Source organism: Atractosteus spatula, chromosome 25 (genome assembly GCF_055471065.1).
Source record: "Atractosteus spatula isolate fAtrSpa1 chromosome 25, fAtrSpa1.hap1, whole genome shotgun sequence".
In the NCBI taxonomy this organism is placed as follows: Eukaryota; Metazoa; Chordata; class Actinopteri; order Semionotiformes; family Lepisosteidae; genus Atractosteus; species Atractosteus spatula.
In genome coordinates this window covers 5,929,137-5,951,826 of record NC_142730.1, presented here as the reverse complement: position 1 = coordinate 5,951,826, position 22,690 = coordinate 5,929,137, and the positions used below count along the sequence as shown (strand labels likewise).

General features: G+C 55.9%; 2 protein-coding genes across 6 annotated transcripts in view; both read left to right on the top strand.

The window, feature by feature from the left end:
• Window positions 1–12,024, top strand: part of LOC148815227 (uncharacterized) — a 29,953-nt gene extending 17,929 nt beyond the window's left edge. For 3 of the 4 annotated variants that reach the window (XM_088905061.1, XM_088905058.1, XM_088905059.1), the window contains exons 21-30: window positions 171–6,302; window positions 6,425–6,671; window positions 7,194–7,357; window positions 7,702–7,899; window positions 8,261–8,404; window positions 8,559–8,828; window positions 9,195–9,311; window positions 10,030–10,637; window positions 11,042–11,144; window positions 11,307–12,024. In XM_088905061.1, the coding sequence (XP_088761187.1) occupies window positions 171–6,302; window positions 6,425–6,671; window positions 7,194–7,357; window positions 7,702–7,899; window positions 8,261–8,404; window positions 8,559–8,828; window positions 9,195–9,311; window positions 10,030–10,637; window positions 11,042–11,144; window positions 11,307–11,426 (8,103 nt within the window). In that variant the 3' untranslated portion in view covers window positions 11,427–12,024. The remainder of the gene's footprint in view (window positions 1–170; window positions 6,303–6,424; window positions 6,672–7,193; window positions 7,358–7,701; window positions 7,900–8,260; window positions 8,405–8,558; window positions 8,829–9,194; window positions 9,312–10,029; window positions 10,638–11,041; window positions 11,145–11,306) is intronic. The other variant, XM_088905060.1, reaches the window with a different exon arrangement.
• A 78-nt stretch (window positions 12,025–12,102) lies between these two features.
• pdia7 (protein disulfide isomerase family A, member 7) lies at window positions 12,103–20,986 on the top strand. Of its 2 annotated transcripts, none has more exons than XM_088905064.1 (13): window positions 12,103–12,674; window positions 13,533–13,611; window positions 14,228–14,345; window positions 15,091–15,198; window positions 15,819–15,930; window positions 16,031–16,144; window positions 16,794–16,919; window positions 18,050–18,226; window positions 18,502–18,610; window positions 19,497–19,625; window positions 19,715–19,794; window positions 20,619–20,676; window positions 20,859–20,986. In XM_088905064.1, exons 1-13 carry the CDS (start codon window positions 12,508–12,510, stop codon window positions 20,946–20,948), a joined length of 1,467 nt encoding a protein of 488 aa, XP_088761190.1. In that variant the 5' UTR covers window positions 12,103–12,507; the 3' UTR covers window positions 20,949–20,986. The 2 variants fall into 2 exon arrangements, with proteins under 2 accessions (XP_088761190.1, XP_088761189.1); XM_088905063.1 differs by having other exon boundaries at window positions 15,819–15,948.
• The last annotated feature ends 1,704 nt before the right edge of the window (window positions 20,987–22,690 follow it).

Sequence of the window (22,690 nt, the reverse complement as noted above, 5' to 3'; positions counted from 1 at the left end):
AAACCTGGAGTGGATCAGACTGCTGTGCACTGGGAGTCTGACTGCACTGTAAAACCTGGAGCGGATCAGACTGCTGTGCACTGGGAGTTTTAACCTGCATATCCTGTCATGTCTTAAGTGTTGTCTCTCCCCTCTCTCTTACGCTCATTCTTTCTCTCCCTCTCCTGCAGAAGAGCCTGCCAATCATCCACAAGGCTGTGCTGGATTACAACAGCACCTTGGAGGGAGGGGAGGCCACACCAGGAGAGTCAACCCCTCCCTACGTGTTCCCACCTGGGACGCAGTACCCCCCTGATCTCCCCGCAGATGTCACCTTGCGCCTGAACCCCTATGGCGTTAGGACCCTTAAACCCCATTCCAGACTCTGGCCTCATGGCAGAGCCAAGAGACTGGCGCTGTCCAGGCCTGTAGTGCTCCCACTGGATAAAACCCCAATGGTCCTGCAAATGCCTCTCTCTACCCGGCCGGTGAACTTCAACCCCACTGTGACCCTGACACGGATTTCGGAGAAAGAGCTGGAGCAGAACGCCTGCAAGAAAGCACCCTCCTCCATAAGCAAGATCTGCCCTTTCTTGATACCAACGCTTCTCCCTCCTGTGAGCTCCCCCTGTAGTGCAGGAGGAGTAATGACGGGTACAGCAGTTGCAGTTCAGACACCATCAACCACAGTGCTGTTACCTGCAGGTGCCCCCTGTAGTGCAGGAGGAGTCAAGACAGGTACAGTTATTGCTCCTCAGAAGCCATCAACCACAGTGCTGTGGCCTGCAGGTGCCCCCTGCAGTGCAGGAGGAGTAAAGACAAGTACAACTGTTGCTCTTCAGAACCCGTCAACCACAGTGCAGTTATCTGTGGGCACCCCCTGTAGTGCAGGAGGAGTAAAGACAGGTACAGTTGTTGCTCCTCAGAAACCATCAACCACAGTGCAGTTATCTGTGGGAACCCCCTGTAATGCAGGAGGAGTAAAGACAGGTACAGTTGTTGCTCCTCAGAAACCATCAACCACAGTGCAGTTATCTGTGGGCACCCCCTGTAATGCAGGAGGAATAAAGACAGGTACAGTTATTGCTCCTCAGAAACCATCAACCACAGTGCTGTGGCCTGCAGGTGCCCCCTGTAGTACAGGAGGAGTAAAGACGGGTACAGTTATTGTTCCTCAGAAACCATCAACCACAGTGCAGTTATCTGTGGGTGCCCCCTGTAGTGCAGGAGGAGTAAAGACAGGTACAGCTGTTGCTCCTCAGAAACCATCAACCACAGTGCAGTTATCTGTGGGTGCCCCCTGTAGTGCAGGAGGAGTAAAGACAGGTACAGTTGTTGCTCCTCAGAAACCATCAACCACAGTGCAGTTATCTGTGGGTGCCCCCTGTAGTGCAGGAGGAGTAAAGACAGGTACAGTTGTTGCTCCTCAGAAACCATCAACCACAGTGCAGTTATCTGTGGGTGCCCCCTGTAGTGCAGGAGGAGTAAAGACAGGTACAGCTGTTGCTCCTCAGAAACCATCAACCACAGTGCAGTTATCTGTGGGTGCCCCCTGTAGTGCAGGAGGAATAAAGACAGGTACAGTTGTTGCTCCTCAGAAACCATCAACCACAGAGCAGTTACCTGCGGGTGCCCCCTGTCCAGTGGGAGGAGTAAAGACAGGTACATCTGTTGCTCCTCAGAAGCCATCAACCACAGTGCTGTGGCCTGCAGGTGCCCCCTGTAGTACAGGAGGAGTAAAGACAGGTACAGTTATTGTTCCTCAGAAACCATCAACCACAGTGCAGTTATCTGTGGGCACCCCCTGTAGTGCAGGAGGAGTAATGACGACAGGTACAGTTGTTGCTCCTCAGAAGCCATCAACCACAGTGCTGTGGCCTGCAGGTGCCCCCTGTAGTACAGGAGGAGTAAAGACAGGTACAGTTATTGTTCCTCAGAAACCATCAACCACAGTGCAGTTATCTGTGGGCACCCCCTGTAGTGCAGGAGGAGTAATGACGACAGGTACAGCTGTTGCTCCTCAGAAGCCGTCAACCACAGTGCAGTTATCTGTGGGCACCCCCTGTAGTGCAGGAGGAGTAAAGACAGGTACAGCTGTTGCTCCTCAGAAACCATCAACCACAGTGCAGTTGCCTGTAGGTGCCCCCTGCAGTGCAGGAGGAGTAAAGACAAGTACAGCTGTTGCTCTTCAGAAGCTGTCAACCACAGTGCAGTTGCCTGTAGGTGCCCCCTGTAGTGCAGGAGGAGTAAAGACGGGTACAGCTGTTGCTCCTCAGAAACCATCAACCACAGTGCAGTTATCTGTGGACGCCCCCTGTAGTGCAGGAGGAGTAAAGACGGGTACAGCTGTTGCTCCTCAGAAACCATCAACCACAGTGCTGTGGCCTGCAGGTGCCCCCTGTAGTACAGGAGGAGTAAAGACAGGTACAGCTGTTGCTCTTCAGAAACCATCAACCACAGTGCAGTTGCCTGTAGGTGCCCCCAGCAGTGTAGGAGGAGTAAAGACGGGTACAGCTGTTGCTCCTCAGAAACCATCAACCACAGTGCAGTTATCTGTGGGTGCCCCCTGCAGTGTAGGAGGAGTAAAGACGGGTACAGCTGTTGCTCCTCAGAAGCTGTCAACCACAGTGCAGTTGCCTGTAGGTGCCCCCTGTAGTGCAGGAGGAGTAATGACGACAGGTACAGTTGTTGCTCCTCAGAAACCATCAACCACAGTGCTGTGGCCTGCAGGTGCCCCCTGTAGTACAGGAGGAGTAAAGACAGGTACAGCTGTTGCTCTTCAGAAACCATCAACCACAGTGCAGTTGCCTGTAGGTGCCCCCAGCAGTGTAGGAGGAGTAAAGACGGGTACAGCTGTTGCTCCTCAGAAACCATCAACCACAGTGCAGTTATCTGTGGGTGCCCCCTGCAGTGTAGGAGGAGTAAAGACGGGTACAGCTGTTGCTCCTCAGAAGCTGTCAACCACAGTGCAGTTGCCTGTAGGTGCCCCCTGTAGTGCAGGAGGAGTAATGACGACAGGTACAGTTGTTGCTCCTCAGAAACCATCAACCACAGTGCAGTTGCCTGCAGGTGCCCCCTGTAGTGCAGGAGGAGTAAAGACAGGTACAGTTGTTGCTCCTCAGAAACCATCAACCACAGTGCTGTTGCCTGCAGGTGCCCCCTGTAGTGCGGGAGGAGTAAAGACAAGTACAGCTGTTGCTCTTCAGAAGCCATCAACCACAGAGCAGTTACCTGCAGGTGCCCCCTGTAGTGCAGGAGGAGTAATGACAGGTACAGCTGTTGCTCTTCAGAACCCATCAACCACAGTGCAGTTATCTGTGGGCACCCCCTGTAGTGCAGGAGGAGTAAAGACAGGTACAGCTGTTGCTCCTCAGAACCCATCAACCACAGTGCAGTTATCTGTGGACGCCCCCTGTAGTGCAGGAGGAGTAATCACAGGAACGGCAGTTGCTGCTCAGACTCCCTTGTGCACAGTGCAGATACCTGTAAGCGTCCCCTACAAAGCCAAACGAGCGAAGAAAGGTGCAGCAGTTGCTCTTCAGACATCATCGACCACACTGCGTTTCCCTGTGGGAGCCTCCTATAGCACAGGTGGAGTAATGACCGGCATGGAAGCTGGTGCTCAGACTCCATCATGTACAGTGCAGATACCTGTGAGCGCCCCCTGCCAGGCGGGAGGAGCAGGGACAGGCATGTCGGTGGCATCTGCGACGCCAGGAATCACGGTGCAACTGCGTGCGGCGCCTCCCGTGTCCTTCTCGAGAGCCATGGTGGCGGCAGGTGTGAACCCCTCCAGCCAGTTCCTGCAAATCCGACCTGTTTCCCGCAGCCCTTCTCAGCTGCAGTCTCCTTTGCAGCCTCTTCTCTTAACCATTCCAACAGGAGGCTCTGTAAGCCTGTATAGCCTGGGAGGAGCCAGCGTTGGAGGTGTGGGCAGCGGAGGGGCTGGGGGGATGCTGTTTCCCAGGGCAGTGGGTGAAACAGGGGCAAGAAGGGTCTGCAGAGTCCTGCAGCCCACGGTCGTCATCAAACTGGGCACCCCTCTGACCACTGCAGTGACCACGGCCAACAGGACGTCAGCCGAGACCCCCCCCGAGCCCGCCTCCCCGCCCCAGGACCCCGTTACTCACCCTGATGGGGCCCTGGCCGTACTCCGCAAGCTGGTCGGGGTTGCCCCAGAGTCCGGGAGGTCCCTAACACTCAAAGGGGACATACCTTTGCAGCTGAAGACAAGTCCCTTATTACAGTGTAGCATCCCCTCTCCTGAAAGCCGCCATCCTGCCTCCATTAATCCCACATCCCTCCCGAGTCCTGCAGCCCTGGAAACCAGCCCTGGCCACTTGGGTACCAACACCTCTGAGGGCGAGGGGGCCCCCCAAGTCAGCTCGAAGCCTCCCGATGTCATGGGACAAGAAAGTGCCGGAGCAATGCAGGATCCCCACAGTTGTCAAGTGGCAATCCACGTTCCAGTCTCAACAAGTGCAGGTGTACCCCCAGAATGTATGGACAGCCAGTCCCTCGAGAGTAGCACTCTTACACACGCTGAAATGGCAGCCCCCTTGAAATCTGCAGCACCCCAATGCCCAGAACCCCAGCAGCCCACAGCGGGAACAACTGAGGAAATGAACCCCACAGGGGCTGTACCCCACTTGAGTACTAACACTGCGGACGACACAGAGACTTCCCAAAAAGTGTGGATCAGCACAGACACTGGAGCAACACAGCCGTTATCTCAGGAACTCCAGGGCTGTACAGTGAAGTCCGTACCCCAGAACTTTTCAAGCATTATGGATACAAAAGGGACACCCCAATATTCCACGGTGAATGCAGAAAATAAAGGGGTTCTCCCCACCCCTTCAAGTGTCACAGGTACCATGGAAGCCCCTTCTGGTAATTCAAACACAATCTTCAACAAAGGGACCCCAACAAACTCCTCTGAGCTTATCTCAACTTTAGGGGTGAGGTCTGATACGAGTGACAGAGGCCAAGGTCAAACTGAGACCCCTGAATCCCAAACATTCACCAGTCACAATGTTGGCTCATGTGAAGGCAGTGGAGGGGTACCCCAGGAATCCTCTGAGGCCAAAGACACGACAGGTACTTCCTGCAGAGTTAGCGGCATGCATCCGTCCCCATTTCTCTGCACCCCCTTGGGTGCTTGTCTGCCTGAAGGAGAGATCGAGGAGGTGGAGGAGGACAGAGGGGATTTGGGTCAAGAGGAGGAACACGAGGAAGAGATGGGGAGTGATTTCGGGGAGCCCCTCTTGGCCCTCTCGGAGTCATCAGGGAGCCCAGCTTCTAGTCTGGACAGCCAGGCTGATGCGCTGGAGCGACTAATGGAGATTGAGGGGGAGGAGGAAGGAAGAGGGAACGAGGAAGAGAGAGGGGGGGGGAATTTGACCTGCAGAGACAGTGTTCCTCAACTGCAGAGAGGCACAGAGGAAGAGGAGGAGGCCGGGAGAGGGAGTGAGGAAGAGATGGAGAGAGGGGGATTGACCTGCAGAGACATTGTTCCTCAAGTGGAGAGAGGCACCGAGAAAGAGGAGGAGAAGGGAGGAAGAGGGAGTGAGGAAGAAAGGGAGAGAGGGGGTTCGACTTCCAGAGATGGCGATCCTCAGCTGGAGAGAGGCAACAGTGAAGGGAGAGGGAGCTCTCCACGGTTAGAGAGAAATGAGGAGGAGAGAGAGACGGAGAAAGAGAGAGGGGGTTCGGTGTGCAGAGACAGTGTTCTTTCACTGCGGAGAGACACAGAGGGAGAGGAGGAGGGAGAAAGGACAGTGTCGGGACATGGCTCTCCACAGTTAGAGAGCAATGAAGAAGAGGACGGCAGTGGGCGACCGGGGCCAAGGCGCAGTGAAACTGAGGGAGAGGAGGGCGAGAGAACGGGACAAGAGGAGGACCGAGCCCGGGTCAACACGACGGCCTGCCGAGTCGAGTGGGGCCTGCGGGGAGAGGCCGGGAGAGGTGGCCTGGCGCTGAGCTCAGGCACAGAGAGCCAGGGCCAGCCGGGCCAGGCGGGAGAGGGGGGGGGAGGAGGAGGAGGAGGAGGAGGGGGAGAGCAGGAGGGACAGCGAGGCGGTGGAGCGGACCAGGTCGGAGAGGGGGAGAGCGGAGGCGAGGGGGAGAGAGACGGAGGAGAGGGGGAGAAGCGGGGAGAAGGAGAAGGGGGCGAGGACGAGAGTGAGAAGGGAGATGGGGATGGGGAGAGGCAGGGCGAAGGAGAGGAGGAAGAGGACTTCGATGACCTCACGCAGGACGAGGATGAAGAGGAAGTGATGTCATCCGCCTCTGAGGAGTCTGTGCTGTCTGTCCCTGAGTTACAGGTGCGGAGGAGCTACATGTACAGTGTGTCCATCCACGTGATTAGCTTATCACGCTAACGAGATTTCCTGTTCCTGTACTGTTCCTGTGTAACCTGTGCGTGTCCTGTCTGTGCCCTTCCCAGGAGACCATGGAGAAGCTGACCTGGCTAGCTTCGGAACGCCGGATGTGCCCAGAGGGTGACTCTGAGGAGGATAACTCGCAGAACTCCCAGAATTCCCAAGAGGAGAACTCTGAGGAGGAGGAGGAAGTGGGCCCCCGCAAAGGGGAAGAAGCAGGGGAGGGCGATGCCAGCAAGATGATTGGTCAGGGGGCTCCACAGGGGGCAGGCCCTCTTGAAACCAGTGGCAAGTGTGCTGGACGAGGCAGAGGTCAGTGTTGGGTTTCTGGAAGATCAGTGGTGGGGAGGGGGCCTGGTGTTGGTATGATAAGGACACCAAGGAGATGTTAAGGGTTGTGGGATCAGTGTCATGTCAGAGTTAAGTTCAGTTATTCATGGCTTTAGGGAGGAATCATGTATCCGCAGTCATTTTGGGGGCAGGTCTGCTAACTTTGATTGGATTTAAGCCCTTTCTTAATTAATTAATACTTTGTAATGATTTATATTGTCCAGACCTGAAAGAGGTGTGTAGCTCCTATAGAGCTCACAGCAGGCAAAGTACATCTTTTTAGATTAAAAGTCCTCCAGTCGAGTCAACGCCTCAGTAACCTGACCTGTGCGTGCCAACAGCCCCATCTAGTGGTGCAGGGGGAGAAGTGCAGCAGTCCTGCCAGACTGTGAGCATGCCAACAGACTGTGTCCAATGCAAGATGCACTCGGCCCACTGCCTGTCTCTCTCTGATCTATGGACGTCTCGAACCCCCCCCCCCCCTTCCCTCTCTGTGGCCCCCAGGCCGGGGCAGAACGCCCTCCCGCAGCCTGCGTCGCAGTCGCCGTCGGGAGCGGGACAGCAAGGACACGTCCAAGCTGCTGCTGCTGTACGACGACAACATCCTGGAGAACGACCCCATGAGGGAGAGCAAGGACATCGCCTTCGCCCAGGCCTACCTCAACAGGGTGGGTCACGACCAACGGGCACTCTGACCCAAAGGCACACTGATCCGGACATACACCTGGTACACTGGCACACTTACACATGCACAACGATACCCGACACCTGTTTCACTGAGGCACTGGCGTAACGATAGACTGGGACACTGACAATCGATCCACTGACACATGGGCACACTAATGCTCAATTCACTGATTCATTGGCACACCAACAGCCACCATACTGACGCACAGGCCCACTAATACCTGGTACAGTGATGGACTGGGACACGGATAGCCCGGCAGGTTGAAGCTCTGGCATGCTGTGTGTGACAGCACTGCGAGCCCTGACCCCCTCCCCTCGCCCCCAGGTGCGGGAGGCCCTGCAGGGCTATCCCGGGAAGGTGGAGGAGTTCCTGGGGGTGCTGTACGAGTTCGAGCGCGGCCGGGAGCAGCGCAGCGCGGTGGAGCTCTTCAGCCAGCTGAGGGCCGTGCTGACCGACTGGCCGGACCTGCTGCGGGACTTCGCCGCCTTCCTGCTGCCTGAGCAGGCCCTGGAGTGCGGGCTGGTAATTATCGAGCGTGCCGGTGCCGCGCTGCTCCGATTCCACCTAGAAAGCCCAGATATTACAGTATTGTGTTTTTCGGGAAATTCCAGTTGCATCTCCAGACGGTCGTTTTGAGACATCTGATTTCATGCTCACCCACTTTGGAGACGCCAGTCGTTCTAGGGTTTGGCCCGCGGCTGTGTAGCCTCCAGACGCACCTCTCTGACACGCCCGCCTGTCAGGACCGGACCTCTGACGGTCTGTGAGCTCAGCGGTGCCTGACAGGAGTGCTGTCTGCTCCCGGGTGTCAAAACGGGTTTCTCTCTTTTTCTCTCTCCGGCGTTCTGCACCCGTCTCGTCCCCCCCCGAACCCCCTGGCCAGTTTGCGGAGCAGCAGGCGTTCGAGCGCAGCCGCCGGTTCCTGCGCCAGCTGGAGATCTGCTTCGGGGAGAACTCCTCCCAGTACCAGAAGATCGTCAAGGCCCTGCAAGTGGGGCCCGAGCTCAGCCCTGCAGGCGTCGAGGAGGTACGGCGTGCGATCTCTCTCCCTGCTCGAGCTTTCTCCTCATTCCCGGCTCCCTCTTCCCTCTGTTTCCTTCCTTCCCACTTTATCGCTCTCTCTCCAGCCCTCTTTCTCTTTTCCTCACCCGTCTTTATCTCTCTCTCCCTCCCTTGCTCAGCTAAAGGTTCAGATGGCATCCCTGCTGAAGGGCCACAGCCACCTGGAGGGAGAATTCTGGGTGTTTTTCGACGAGCTGCGCCCCCCTCCGTCGCGGCCGGGGCAGTTCGAGGAGGCGGCGTGGCCGGAGGAGGGTGAGGGGTGTGCGGAGGGGGGCTTCGAGGAGGTCACCCTGCCTGACCTGGAGGAGGAGGAGGAGTCACACAAGATCCCGCCCATCACGGGGCGGGGCAAGAGGAGGAAAGAGATGGGTTCCCACGGCAATGAAAAGGTCAGAGGTTGCGAGTGGGCAGGGTTACAGAAAATCTGAGGTCTTGCGGTATTGCAAGGAAATTGAACAGGCAAAACATCGTTTGCCATTTTTTTAAATGTTCGCGTGTCCTGGTGTTTCGTTACTGACATCCCCAGCTCCTAGTGTAAAGGTTTTGGTTTTCCTGTGAGCCCTTGAATCCCATCCCTGTTGCACAACGTGGTTGTGTAGTTTGTTTCAGACACCCACCACTCTTTGCGTTAAGACTCGCCTCCTGTTCTCAGTCCTAAGTGCTCCTCCTGTAGCCAGTTGTGCCCCCATGCCCAGTGCCCCTGTAAGCCGCTCGGGGTGGCTTCATTCTGATTGGTGGAGTCTTTCTTGACAAAGGAATGCGACTGGCCGGAGGCGGCGAAGGACTGCCCTTGCCCCTGCCACGACTCCGCCCATGACGCTAAACTGCGGCGACACAAGAGAAAGGGCTGCCCGCACTGCCATGTGGCCAAGGTCAGAGGTCATGGGGGGGGGGGGCTGCACATGTGTTGTGTTGTTGTGTTGTGCCTTCTCTGGGCGGGAATGTGTCACTGGCTATGTTTCCATTGAAATGACAAAAAACGATATTGGTGTACTGGGCAAACACCATGCATCCTGGCTGGAAGGAGCAGGACTCCGCCAGTTCCTGCCAATGCCTTGTGATCTGTTCAGCGTGGTCATGAGAACTTGAACGCTGAAACTAGTGCTGCCCTTTTGCGCTCTGCAGGAAACATACACTTCTGCTGCAGTGTGTGTCCCACCCTGAATGTCTCCCACGACTTTAGAGAACCATAATCTCCACTTCGCAGCACGGAGCCTGTTCTTCCCCATCAAGGACTGAAGCAGCATTGCATCTCAACTACATCTTAGTAGCTCGTGACAATCTCTCTCCCCATCTTTCCCCTTCTCTCTCTCTCTGTCCCTCTCAGTTCGAATCCCTGTGTCTCTGGTTGCTTCTGCATGCCTCCATTTCTGTCGATTCCTCAGCGCCGCGCCCGTTCGCGCTGGGGGGAGTGTGTGTTTGTCAGATTCCCTGCCTCTCCGCCTCCCCGTCTCTCTCGCGGTCTTTGTCTGGGACGCGGGTCGTTACAATCTGGTGAGGGTACGGTCCTGGAGCGGTGACGTCTCCCAGGTTCGACTCTCTGATTCCAGTCTGCTGGCGTTCACCCCGGCTGTTTCCTCTCGAACCCAGGGCTCCTCGGACTCCTCCAGGCCCTCGAGAAACAGGGAGCCCTCGGAGCCGGGGGCCAGCAGCCCGGGCAGAGCCTCTGCGGAGGGGCGCCTCGGGGGCGGGGAGGAGGAGGGCGAGGGAAACAGCCCCCCCGCAGGTACGGCGCTGCGGAGCCACACCGCCGGTGTGTCCGATCTGCAGACGAGCGGGTCTCCCACTTCCGTTCTTCTGCGCTCTGTCTCAGGCCCGGCGGGGAGCGGGGTGCGCCCCTGGGACTGCGGAGAAGGGGGGGCCCCTCGGGAGGAGGCGGAGGAGGGCGAGGCCGAGCGCGATAAGGACAGCGGAGGAGGCAGCCCCTCCCCTAAAAAGAGCCGGACGGATGCTGGGGCTGCCGTCGCCACGGAGACAGAAGCCTGGGAGGAGGGCGGATGTCGGGACCCCCAGAGCGCCCCCCGTGCACCACTGCCCTGCTGCAGTGCCCCGCCCCACACCCAGGGGGAGCCGCTGGGGGGGCAGAGTCCCAGCCTCTCCGGCGCCCCCTTGCGCATGAGCTCCGGTTCCGACTCCACAGTCTGTGCCAAAAATATCTCCCTCACTCCCAGCGGGGAGAAGGTCATCTTGTGGAACAGGTGAGAGAGTTTGCTCTTCTGTCTTGGTGTCGCTCTCTCGTATCATTGCTTGCACACGTGTTCCCTGCCCGTGTTGACACAGTGGTTACCGTGCAGGGACAATGAGGGGCTCAGGTCTCAATCATCTCAGTCTAGATCTCAGTCTAACACTGTGGTGTTAGAGTAGCACACAGGGACATGAAGACAGATCAGTGTTCAATTTCCTCTCCTCATCATGCACAAGCCTGCCACACCATTAGGCTGTAAACACATGGTCTGCACACAACTGATGAGGTACCCAGGTTGTAAAAGACAGCTGCGCACCAGGTGCTGTGAAGGCTGTGGGTTGTGGGGATGAGTTGAGTGACTGTCTCCCTGTCTGTGTGCCTCTCCTCTCCTCTCCGCGTCTGCTGTCCGTGGGGCAGGGAGGCGGACCGGGTCATCCTCACCACCTGCCAGCAGCAGGGAGCCAGCCAGGCCACCTTCCAGGCCATCTCCGCCCAGCTGGGCAACAAGACGACCAGTGAGGTGAGGGCTCTTGTCCCACAACCCCGCCCCCCGCCCCCGTGTGTGCAGCAGTGAGCCAATCGGAATCGGTTCCCGGCCACAATTGAGCGAAGTGGGAAGAGGGCGTTTCTTTCGTGACGGGGCGGCTGACACCCCGTCTCCCCCCTACTGCTTTCTCCGCAGGTGTCCCGTCGGTTTCGGGACCTGATGCGGCTCTTCCACACGGCCGCCCGGCAGCTCAGCTCCGAAGACGAGGCCAGCGCGGCCGAGCAGCAGTCCGCCACCGACGAGGAGCTGGACTGACGGAGCCGGGGCCGGTCGGGGCCGGGAATGGGACTGGTGGCACGACGGCCCGGCCCACCAGGACAACACACAACCGGGCCCCATCGAGACGGACCTCGTGTCACACTGACCCTGACCAGGCCAAGACCCGCCTGGCCCAGTCTAAACATTGCTGGCCATCCAGAATGGGACTGGCCGGACAGATCCTGTACCTGTTGATAGAACTGGACTCTGCTCGGTTAATGGGACTGACTGGACCGTGACTGCACCTGGTGGCTCCTGGTTCTCGGGCCGCCCCTGCAGTGCAGACGTGAAGGCTTGAAGGGTTGATGTTGGGCTTACAGGAAGCGCGCGGGCCCCTGTGTCCGAGACCCCCCAGTGTCCGCTGTGGGTCCAGGTGCGTTTTGAGACCTGGGTGGAGACGGACCTGTCAGCAGCACACTGACCCGCCGATCCCCACGGTCCCCAGCGGACTCTCATCACTGTACACACTTCCTCTGGGGGGGGGTTCTTGTTTTGATTTTAAAAAGCGATTTCCTTTAGTAAATTTTAAAAGAACATTTTTTGTATTGTTGAGAAAGACAGTTACACATATATCATTAAACCGTTCTTCAGGAAAGACGTCTGGCATGTGTGAGTTTTTGGGGCTGTCGAGTTGACTCTGCTGGTTGAGAGAGACGCTTGGTGTCTGAGTGGTTACTGGGTTAACAAGCCCTTTCCTGAACACAGGACTTCATGTGTTGAGATTGTTTTACTGCGTTGTTTGCAAGGACCAGGTACAAGGACTTACAGTGCTATTATTGATAGTTACTTCTCAAGTTATTTTATTTTTCAGTTTTATGTCTTCGACAGGTTGCCTGTACTGTATTTAACAGAGCCAACCTGACCTGGCCAATCAGCGCACAGTGGGCGGGCCCCGCTTCTAAATGACGTCACGGTTTCGTATTTTCCACGCCCCCTTCGTTTCCGAACCCAAACCTGGAGACCGCTGTCATCTGAAACTCTTGCTCCTTATGGTGCTGGCTTTCCCTCTTAACTGCCCTCCTTCAGCTGCCTTGCCTTCGTTTCGCTCCTGGTGGCGTTTCTCCCTCATCTGAGAGGAATGGCCCGGCTGTCCGTGCGGCTGCTCTGCCCCGCTGCTCTGCTGGCTCTGGCGGCGCTCGGAGCCGTTGCGGTCGCGGGCGGCGACGTGCTCGAGCTCGGGGACGCGGACTTCGACGGCGCGGTGGCTCAGCACGAGACCGTGCTCGTGGAGTTCTTCGCCCCCTGGTGAGGCTTTGTCCGGTTTGAAAAACGGACCGTTACGAGTCCAGACCGCGGCTCGGATTCGAGAGCCGGTTTCGGAGCAGAGTGTAGCTACAGCCGTATAAATTCTCCATAACACATTTTATTTCTAAGCGCTTGTCAGGAAACTCGAAGCGCTGCACAACACTACCCGCAAACGCCGTTGGCACTGTCCGCTACCGGCCAGTAAACTGTCACTGTACAGAAAGTAATGCAGATAAACACAGACTCGGTACTCTGCGGTAATTAGCTGTAGCTCTGACTTGTTGTTTCTGTCAGCTCCCGACTCTTTAAACGTCTGTACACCAATCTCAAAGCGCTAAAATAGCAACGATGCCATCAGAACCGCAGTTCATTTTTTTTTTTTTAAATACGAATCCGAAACACCTCATAACCGCACATCCAGACTGTCCAGTTGGGTGTTATTATTAGAAAACCTGACTTGCGATTTGTAACGTTTGAAATGTGGGAAGGATGCTTGTAGTTGAGCTGTTTAGACCTATTCAGACAACTTTAGAAAACCTTAGTTTCCCAGTGCGATTTTTCTTCACATATAGCTGAACCACATACTTATACAGATCATTTACATTTAAAAAAGGACCATTTTCCTTCTTTTAAACCTCCTGTATGAAACGTTATGAAGAAGCTATGTCATACTTTGTCCAGTGACAAAGCAACACCACAAACAGCAGGACGGTGGCAGAGCTTTAGTCAGGAAAAAGGGGGTAAAACATTATCAGTATGTAAGCGATGGGGACACAGAATTTTTCTTGAAAATAAGAATTTATCTGGGGTTCAAGACCCTTTCTTCGCCTTTTCTGTCTCCCTTGTCTGTTTTCTCAGGTGTGGTCACTGTCAGAAATTAGCACCAGAGTACGAAGAGGCAGCCACCAGACTGAAGGGAGCAGTGCCGCTAGCTAAGGTAGGCCACTCCAGAGCCACCTGTCAGACTCCCAGCTCACGTGAGCCACTCCAGGTTTTACAGAGCTGTCCGTCAGACTCCCAGTGCACAGCAATCCAATCCACTCCAGGTTTTAAAATGCTGTCAATAACACCCCTAGTCCACAGCAGTCTGATCTACTCCAGGTTTTACAGTGCTGTCAGTCAGACTCCCAGTGCACAGCGGTCTGATCCACTCCAGGTTTTACAGTGCTGTCTTTTGGACTCCCAGCTCACAGCTGGTTGATCAACTCCTGATGTGTAGAAGATCTGTGTTTTGCTGGCCTCTCTGCTGTAATTTGATTACATTTGCATCGACAGGTATGAAAATAAAATGTTTTCACGTTTCCGAAATGGTTCAAACCGCTGTGAAGTGGGAGTCTGTTCTGTGTCTCCGTGCTCGGTCCCAGGAATAGATCTGATCTTCTGTCCCAAAACTGCGAGTCTCGTTTGGGTCTGGATTTGGAGCATTCAGGGCTCTGCTGAAAGTGTGTGAATGAAAGACCGGGGTCGGGTCAGACTGAGCAGGAATGATGAGGGTGGGGAGGGAGTGTCTGGGCGCACTGTTGCCACTCTGACCCCCCCCCCCCCCGTTTCAGGTGGACTGCACGGCCCACTCGGAGACCTGCAGCAGGTTCGGGGTGAACGGGTACCCCACCCTCAAGATCTTCCGGAACGGGCAGGAGTCCTCGGCCTACGACGGGCCGCGCACAGCAGGTGAGCGATGAGCACCCGGACTGGGGGTACAGGAGCGGGACTCTGTACCCCTGGACTCTTCCCTGCTGCCTCTGCACTTTTCACTTTTCTCCTCCTCCTCCTGCTGCTGCTTTGAGCTTTTTATGTGTCGTTATTGACCCCTCTCCTGCATCTCCTCTGCCCTCCTCCTCGTCCCGAGCGCGCTGTCCCGTTCCGACGCTGTGAGGAAGCCATGGCCCAGGCAGACAGTCTGTCCGGACGCAGAGCCAGACCTGAGGAATTTAAATCAAGGGGTGTTGTGTCGTCCAGTGAGATAATAATGCAATTATTTCGAATATTATGGGAAATTTTGGTCACTTCGATACGATATAAGATAACGCAAGAATCAGTCCAGAGAGGAGTGACCTGATAACATTCTGTTTTTAATGTCCTACACTGTCTGGCTTGAGGAGCTCGATCTCTTCAGACCAGATTCAAGTATGTACACAAGGGCAAACTACAGGGAGATGCTTCTCTACACAGAGGGTGGTGGGTGTCGGGAACAGGCTGTCCAGCCATGTTGTTGAAGCCGATATGCTGAGACCCTAGGACGAAACCAGCACCAAGTAGCCTCCTTCTCCCCTTGACTGTGGTCTTCCTGGCGATCCAGCCTGGCAGGGGCTGAAGGTGTGGAAGCCGAGAGCCGCTCGTGGGTGACGCGGTCTCTCTCTGCGAGCTGGCCGCTCTCCCGCTCTCCTGACGCAGTCTCTCTGTGTTGCGTGTGCAGACGGCATCGTCAGCTACATGAAGAAGCAGGCCGGGCCCAGCTCGGTGGAGCTCAGGACCGAGGAGGACCTGGACTCCTTCGTCGGCCACTTCGATGGCAGCGTGGTGGGTGAGTCTGGCCCCAGGACCCCGCGCAGGGGATCAGAGACGTCGGGTTCGGCCTGGTCCTTTGTCTGTGCTTGTCGCAGCTTTTCCAGACATGACAAACAAAACAGCCGCAGATCAGGTTTACAAAGGCAGCAAAAAGCAGAGACAGCAGGGCTGTCTTTAAGACCCCGGATGCTTCATTGACCCCTTAATTGGCCTAATGATGTGCCTAACTGCATCTTTACTAATGTTTTCAGGTCCTGAAGAGAGAGCAGTTTCAATTTGCTTGAGTTACTCAAGAGATTAGACGGATGCTCTGAAAACACCAGTTTCCGATAGATTTCCATTATTTTGTCCATCAGGTAAATGAATAGGTAATTTGCATTTTGGTCATTAATTAGCTGCTCTTTTAGGTGAATTGGACGGTAATTGACAAGTTAGTTATCAATTAGGTTCTGAGTTTGGTGCAGGAGAAGTGAATTAACAAGTTAGTGATCAATGAATTAGTTAGATTCTCCATGAGGTGGCTTTGATGTTTGCTCAGGGGTCCCAGGACGACTGTCCCTCTTCCTGATGCTGACATGACGCCAGCTGTTCCCTTGGCACTGCCGTCACCCTCCTCTGCTCTTCTCCCCTCCACAGGCTTCTTCCTGGGGCCGGAGAGCGCTGACCTGGCCGAATTCCTGCGGGCGGCCAGCGCCATGAGGGACAGCTACCGATTCGCCCACACCAGCGCGGAGAGCCTGCGGCAGAGGCACGGCGTGCAGGGCGAGTGAGTGAGGGCGGGGGGGAGGGGGGCCGGCACGCCTCCTGTCTGTGACAGCTCTGCTGCCTCTGCCTCTCTCTGCCCCCAGGGCGGTGCTGCTGTTCCGGGCCCCGCGGCTGGCCAGCAAGTTCGAGGAGAGCGTGGTGAGGCACCGCGGCGCCGTCCGCCCTGACGCCCTGCGCAGGTTCATCCGGGAGAACACGTGAGCGCCTTCCTCTCTCTCCCTTCACTCTCTCTCCTCTCTCCCCCCTTTCTCCTCTCTCCTCTCTCCTCTCTCCCCTTTCTCCTCCCTTCACTCTCCCTCCGCTCTCTCCTCTCTCCACTCTCTCCTCTCTCCCTCCACTCTCTCCTCTCTCCCTTCACTCTCTCCTCTCCCTTCACTCTCCCTCTGCTCTCTCCTCTCCCCCCTTTCTCCTCTCTCCTCTCTCTCTTCACTCTCCCCCCCCTTTCTCCTCTCTCCTCTCTCCCTTCACTCTCCCTCTGCTCTCTCCTCTCCCTTCACTCTCCCTCTGCTCTCTCCTCTCCCCCCTTTCTCCTCTCTCCTCTCTCCCTTCACTCTCCCTCCACTCTCCCCTCTCCCTTCACTCTCCCTCTGCTCTCTCCTCTCCCCCCTTTCTCCTCTCTCCTCTCTCCCTTCGCTCTCCCTCCGCTCTCTCCTCTCTCTGGTGTAAACAGAAACTGTCAGGGTCAGCAAAACTGTCTGGGGGCTCAGGCTGTGTTAAAGCACTGCACTGAACCGGGCTGATCTGATCCGTTTTTGGAGAACTAGCACGAGTTCTAATTCAGGCGGACAGCGGTGTGGCTCATTCCTGACCTGTTCCTGCCCCCCCCCACCTCGTGTCGTTGGGCAGATTTGGAATGTGCCCTCACCTGACCCACGAGAACAGGGAGCAGCTGATGAGGCAGGACCTGCTGACCGCTTTCTATGAGCTGGACTACCTGCGCAACCCCAAGGGCTCCAACTACTGGCGGAACAGGTGAACTGCGGGGGGGGGGCTTGCACAGTGCTGGGGGGAATCGGGGTCCCTAGTGGCAGCCGAGGGGGCCGGCAAGTTCCAGCTGCCCCAGGGCTGTGAGAAGACTACGCACAGCATTCGTAAGGCCACAGTTAGCACCCTGTTGACAGTCCAGGCCACCCTGTTACAGAAAGGACCAGGTTAACTCCTGGCCTAAGAGCAGTGTCCTACACAGGCAGGCGAGAGCAGGGCTCGATTGTCCATTGTCCATTACTGGACAATGACCCATCTAGTGAGTTAATTACTGAACGACCTGACTCCTTCTTGCTTAATTAAGTAAGGGTTAATTGGCTAGCGTTCTGGTTTCGTCACTGGAAGGTTGTGGGTTCAAACCCGAGGTGAGACACTGCTGTTGTATCCTTGAGGGAAGATCTTTCACCCGAATCAAAACGCCCAGCTATGCAACAAGGGTTCTAATATATATTGATATTTCTATTTATGTGATAAATATAACTAACCCTGGTGCTGCAGATGATGTGGATTAGTTAAAGATCAGCTAGACTCATGATTTGGAGCAGCCTGGAGTTCAGCTGCTGAACTTTATCACCCCTGAGACAAAGGAGCTTGACGCCTTTAGTTTTGAAGAGAGGATGATGAGGGCACAAAAGTCAACCCAGGGGAACAGTTCAGAGTTCGCAGTGACCCAGGGAGACAAGAGGGAACTGCATTAAGGACTGGGAACAGGAGACGTTTCCTTACAAAGAGGGAGGTAGGGGTGTGCAACAAGATGCCCAGCCATGTTGTTGAAGCCTATACCCTGGTTAACTTCAAGAAACAGCAAGGTAAGATTCTCTAATCATGACAGGAGGCACTTCTTTACACAAAGGGTGGTGGAAGAGTGGAACAAGCTGCCCAGCCACGTGGTATAAGCCGATTTCCCTGGGAACCTTCGAGAAGCAGCAGGATGAAATTCTGGGGATCAAAACAAACTTCTGGGTCTCCTCTCCTTGGTTACTGATGTCTCGCATTGAGTAGTTGCAGGCTGTCCCTGAACCAGACCAGGTTAAGGCCAGTGATTTCGGAACGCAAGTGCAGTTTTCTTGACGTCTCTGGTGTCATACCTGTGCCTGCCCCCTCTCTCCCCCCGGCAGGGTGATGATGGTGGCGTCTCGCTTCGCGGGGCGCGGCCTGAGCTTCGCCGTGGCGGACCGCCGGGCCTTTCCCGACGAGCTGGAGGAGTTCGGGCTGGAGGGCGCGGAGGGGGAGCTGCCGGTGGTGGCCGTGCGCACCGTGCTGGGGCAGAAATACGTCATGCGAGAGGAGTTCACGTGAGTGTGGGAGAGCGCGCGCCGTTTCTGGATGTGTGTGTCCCCAGCGCCGTCATAGCGGAGGGCCTGGTTCTGTCCCAGAACCAGAGGGCCCAGTTCTGTGTTGCGTCAGCCGTGCACTGCGACAGGAGGAGTTGAAGCCTGCTCCTTCCTTGCGACGCCACTGGTCGCTCTGTCGGAGCCCTGCTGTGGTCAGCCTCCAGGCCCTCCGCGTGTCCTGTGCTGCTGTCTGCTGTGTCCTGCCCTGGTCAGCGTGTGAGGTGGTGTTCCCCCAGGCGCGACGGGAAGGCTCTGGAGAGGTTCCTGGAGGATTACTTTGCCGGGAGGCTGAAGCGCTACCTCAAGTCGGAGCCCGTTCCCGAGAGCAACGACGGTCCAGTCAAGGTCAAAATCACTCTGGAGACACTGCTGTCCCTCTCCTCTCACACTGCCCCTGAACTCACACACTGACACACCCCTGACTGGACTGGAGACACTGCTGTCCCTCTCCTCTCACACTGCCCCTGAATTCACACACTGACACCCCCCTGACTGGACTGGAGACACTGCTGTCCCTCTCCTCTCACACTGCCCCTGAATTCACACATTGACACACCCCTGACTGGACTGGAGACACTGCTGTCCCTCTCCTCTCACACTGCCCCTGAATTCACACACTGACACCCCCCTGACTGGACTGGAGACACTGCTGTCCCTCTCCTCTCACACTGCCCCTGAATTCACACACTGACACCCCCCTGACTGGACTGGAGACACTGCTGTCCCTCTCCTCTCACACTGCCCCTGAATTCACACATTGACACACCCCTGACTGGACTGGAGACACTGCTGTCCCTCTCCTCTCACACTGCCCCTGAATTCACACACTGACACACCCCTGACTGGACTGGAGACACTGCTGTCCCTCTCCTCTCACACTGCCCCTGAATTCACACATTGACACACCCCTGACTGGACTGGAGACACTGCTGTCCCTCTCCTCTCACACTGCCCCTGAATTCACACACTGACACCCCCTGACTGGACTGGAGACACTGCTGTCCCTCTCCTCTCACACTGCCCCTGAATTCACACACTGACACCCCCCTGACTGGACTGGAGACACTGCTGTCCCTCTCCTCTCACACTGCCCCTGAATTCACACACTGACACCCCCCTGACTGGACTGGAGAAACTGCTAGAGACACTGATCTGTTTTCTTCATACCGGCCAGAGCTCCTGTACGATGAGGTGTTTCATCGTGACTTTCGTGTCCCATGCTGGTGAGCAGGTGGTGGTAGCGGAGACCTTTGACGAGATCGTGAACGACGCCTCCAAGGACGTTCTGATCGAGTTCTACGCTCCCTGGTGTGGACACTGCAAGAACCTGGAGCCCAGATACACCGAGCTGGGCCAGCAGGTGGGGTTTCAGCCATTGGGCATGCACAGCCGTCCCGTCCTGGGGCTCGGCCGCGCCTCTGCTGATGCGCTGCCTCTCTGCTCTTGCAGCTGTCTGGGGACCCCAATATCGTGATCGCCAAGATGGATGCCACCGCCAATGACGTCCCAGAAGGCTACGACGTTCAGGGGTGAGGGAACAGAGTCACTGAGCATCAGTCACGCCTTCTTCGTCTTTGTCATCATCAGTTTGGGAACCCCCCACCCCCTCCCACCATGCACCTGTCCCGCCCTCCCGCTCTCTCCCCTGCTGTTTTCAGCGCGAGCTGTTCTGAATCTTGCAGTGGGTCATATTCAAGTAAATAATCCTTATACTTATATAGCACTTTTCTGGACACTCCACTCCAAGGACTTTACAGGTAATGATGTCCCCTCCAACACCACCAGTGTGCAGCCCCACCAGGATGATGCACCAGTACGCTCCCCAAACACCAGCTCTCAGAGGGAAGGAGAGCAGAGTAATGGAGCCAGTTCAGAGACGGGGATTATTAGGAGGCCATTACCGGTAAAGGCCAGGGGGAGATCTGGCTCAGGACACCAGGGTAACACCCCTACTCTTTTCGAGAAACACCCTGGGATTTTTAATGACCACAGAGAGTCAGGACCTCAGATTTACATCTCATCTGAAGGATGGCGTGTTTTTACAGTATAGTGTCCCCTTCACTGTACTGGGGCATTAGGAACCACACAGACCGCAGGGTGAGCGCCCCCTACAGGCCTCATTAACACCTCTTCCAGCAGCAACCTTAACTTTTGAAGGAGGTCTCTCATCCAGGTACTGACCAGGCTCACACCTGCTGGGCTCCAGTGGGCTGCCAGCTGGGAGCTGCAGGGTGATACGGCTGCTGGCTGTACATGAAAACAGAGCCAGGAGAGGGCGTCGATGATCTGAGAGTGCAGATGCACACCTGGCCTCATTCTCATTAAACCTGGCTGTTCTCTGATTTCCTCTCAGATTTCCCACCATCTACTTTGCCCCCGTGGGCCAGAAGGACGCCCCCAGGAGATACGAGGTGAGTGCCAGGCCGTCGGCTCGCCCACAGACCTTCACTCGCTTCACTCTGTCCGAACTGACGCACTCCTGCACGGCGGCCGTCCCGAGCCATCGAGCCGCAGGGTTTGGGGGGGGGGGGGGGGCGTGTGCGCGTTGCCCGCCGCAGAGACGCCTGACGGCGTGTTTTCTGGCGCTCTCCAGGGCCGGCGGGACGTGAAGGATTTCCTCGAGTACCTGAAGAGGGAGGCGAGCCACGCGCCTGTCCTGCACGGAGCGAGGGAGGACCTGTGAGGAGGAGGAGGAGAGAGATGGAAAACAGCAGGGAGGGGGAGGGAGGGGGGGAGAAATGAGGTGAACGAGAAGAGGGTGGGATAGGAGAGATGGAGAGATGAGGAGGAGGAGGAGGGGGGAGAGATGAGGAGGAGGAGGAGGGGGGAGAGATGAGGAGGAGGAGGAGGGGGGAGAGATGGAGGGATGGGGAGGAGGAGGAGGAGGGGGGAGAGATGGAGGGATGGGGAGGAGGAGGAGAGATGGAGGGATGAGGAGGAGGAGGAGAGATGGAGGGATGAGGAGGAGGAGGAGAGATGGAGGGATGGGGAGGAGGAGGAGGAGGAGGAGAGATGGAGGGATGGGGAGGAGGAGGAGGAGGAGGGGGGAGAGATGGAGGGATGGGGAGGAGGAGGAGGAGGGGGGAGAGATGGAGGGATTGGCTGGGGGGGGGGGAGAGATGGAGGGGGAGGAGGAGTGGGGACTGGGAGAGCACTGCGCAGATGGAGGGGAAAGGTCTCTGCTCTCTGCACAGTCCTGCACGCTGTCGGTCAGCTGGCTGAGGGGCTTCGCTCGGACCTGCAGGTTCCCTCCCCAGCTGTCCGGCTGTTCTTGTCACACTTGAATCTATCATGTAGGAAAACCCTCTCTCGGCAGTTCTGTCAAGTTTTGAGCTGGAGAAATGGCAACACCAAAGGAGTTGGGAGTCACTCTCTGCAGTTGGGAAAACTCTGCACCTGAGATAGGAGCTACACCCTCCCAGAGAGATCCGCTGAGGGAGGGGGGCACTCTACAGAGCTCACCTGAGAGAGGCAGGACTGATCCATTTCCTGTTGAACAGGGGGTCTACAGTACAGAGCTCACCTGAGAGAAGACGGTCTACTGTATAGAGCTCACCTGAGGGGAGAGGGACTGGTCCATTAAGTATTGGGGCAGGGGGGTCCACTGGACAGAGCTCACTTGAGAGAGGAGGGACACATCCATTCCCAAAGCAGTGGGCCAGGCTGCTGTGCATCAGGAGCCTGACTGAAAACATCCTAAAACCAGAGTAGGTCAGACTGCTGTGAAGCAGGAATGCAATCGTCATTCCTGTAAATGTTACACATTGCTTTTTCTGGGGGATTTTTTTGTTATCCTGTTGGGCTGTTTTTATTTGTGTTCAAATTGTTTCCACAATAAAGTGAAACAAAAACATTTTTTGCAGCAGGAGTTACTTTTAGCTTGTTCATGTGTGTACAATATTGTTTGATTATAATGTTACAGTTTGGGATGTAAGTGTTAGGACTTTTTGTTCCAGATTGTTCTGATTAAAATGATGGGCTGAATTGTCACCTCTTATTTATAATGTTTTAATGTATTTAAAGTTTCTATAGATTTAAACAGTTATTAGTGTTTGTATAGGACTTTTTATCCCAAAACTCTCCACATTAAAGGAGGAATTCACTAAATCCTCTGCATCATGATGAAGGAGTGTTAATGTGAAAATACAGAGGAGCTGGACTGACTGTCTGTACAGTTACTCTCCAGCTCTGATGATGATGAAGGAGTGTTCATGTGAAGATACAGAGGAGCTGGACTGAGTGTCTGTACAGTTACTCTACAGCTCTGCTGATGATGAAGGAGTGTTAATGTGAAGATACAGAGAAGCTGGACTGAGTGTCTCTATACTCTTCTCGGTATACTAGAACTGCAAGTCCCAGCATGCGTCTGTTCAGCGCATGTGCAGTTGCCTAACGGTCTTTGCATGGGCTGAGGAATGAACAAAG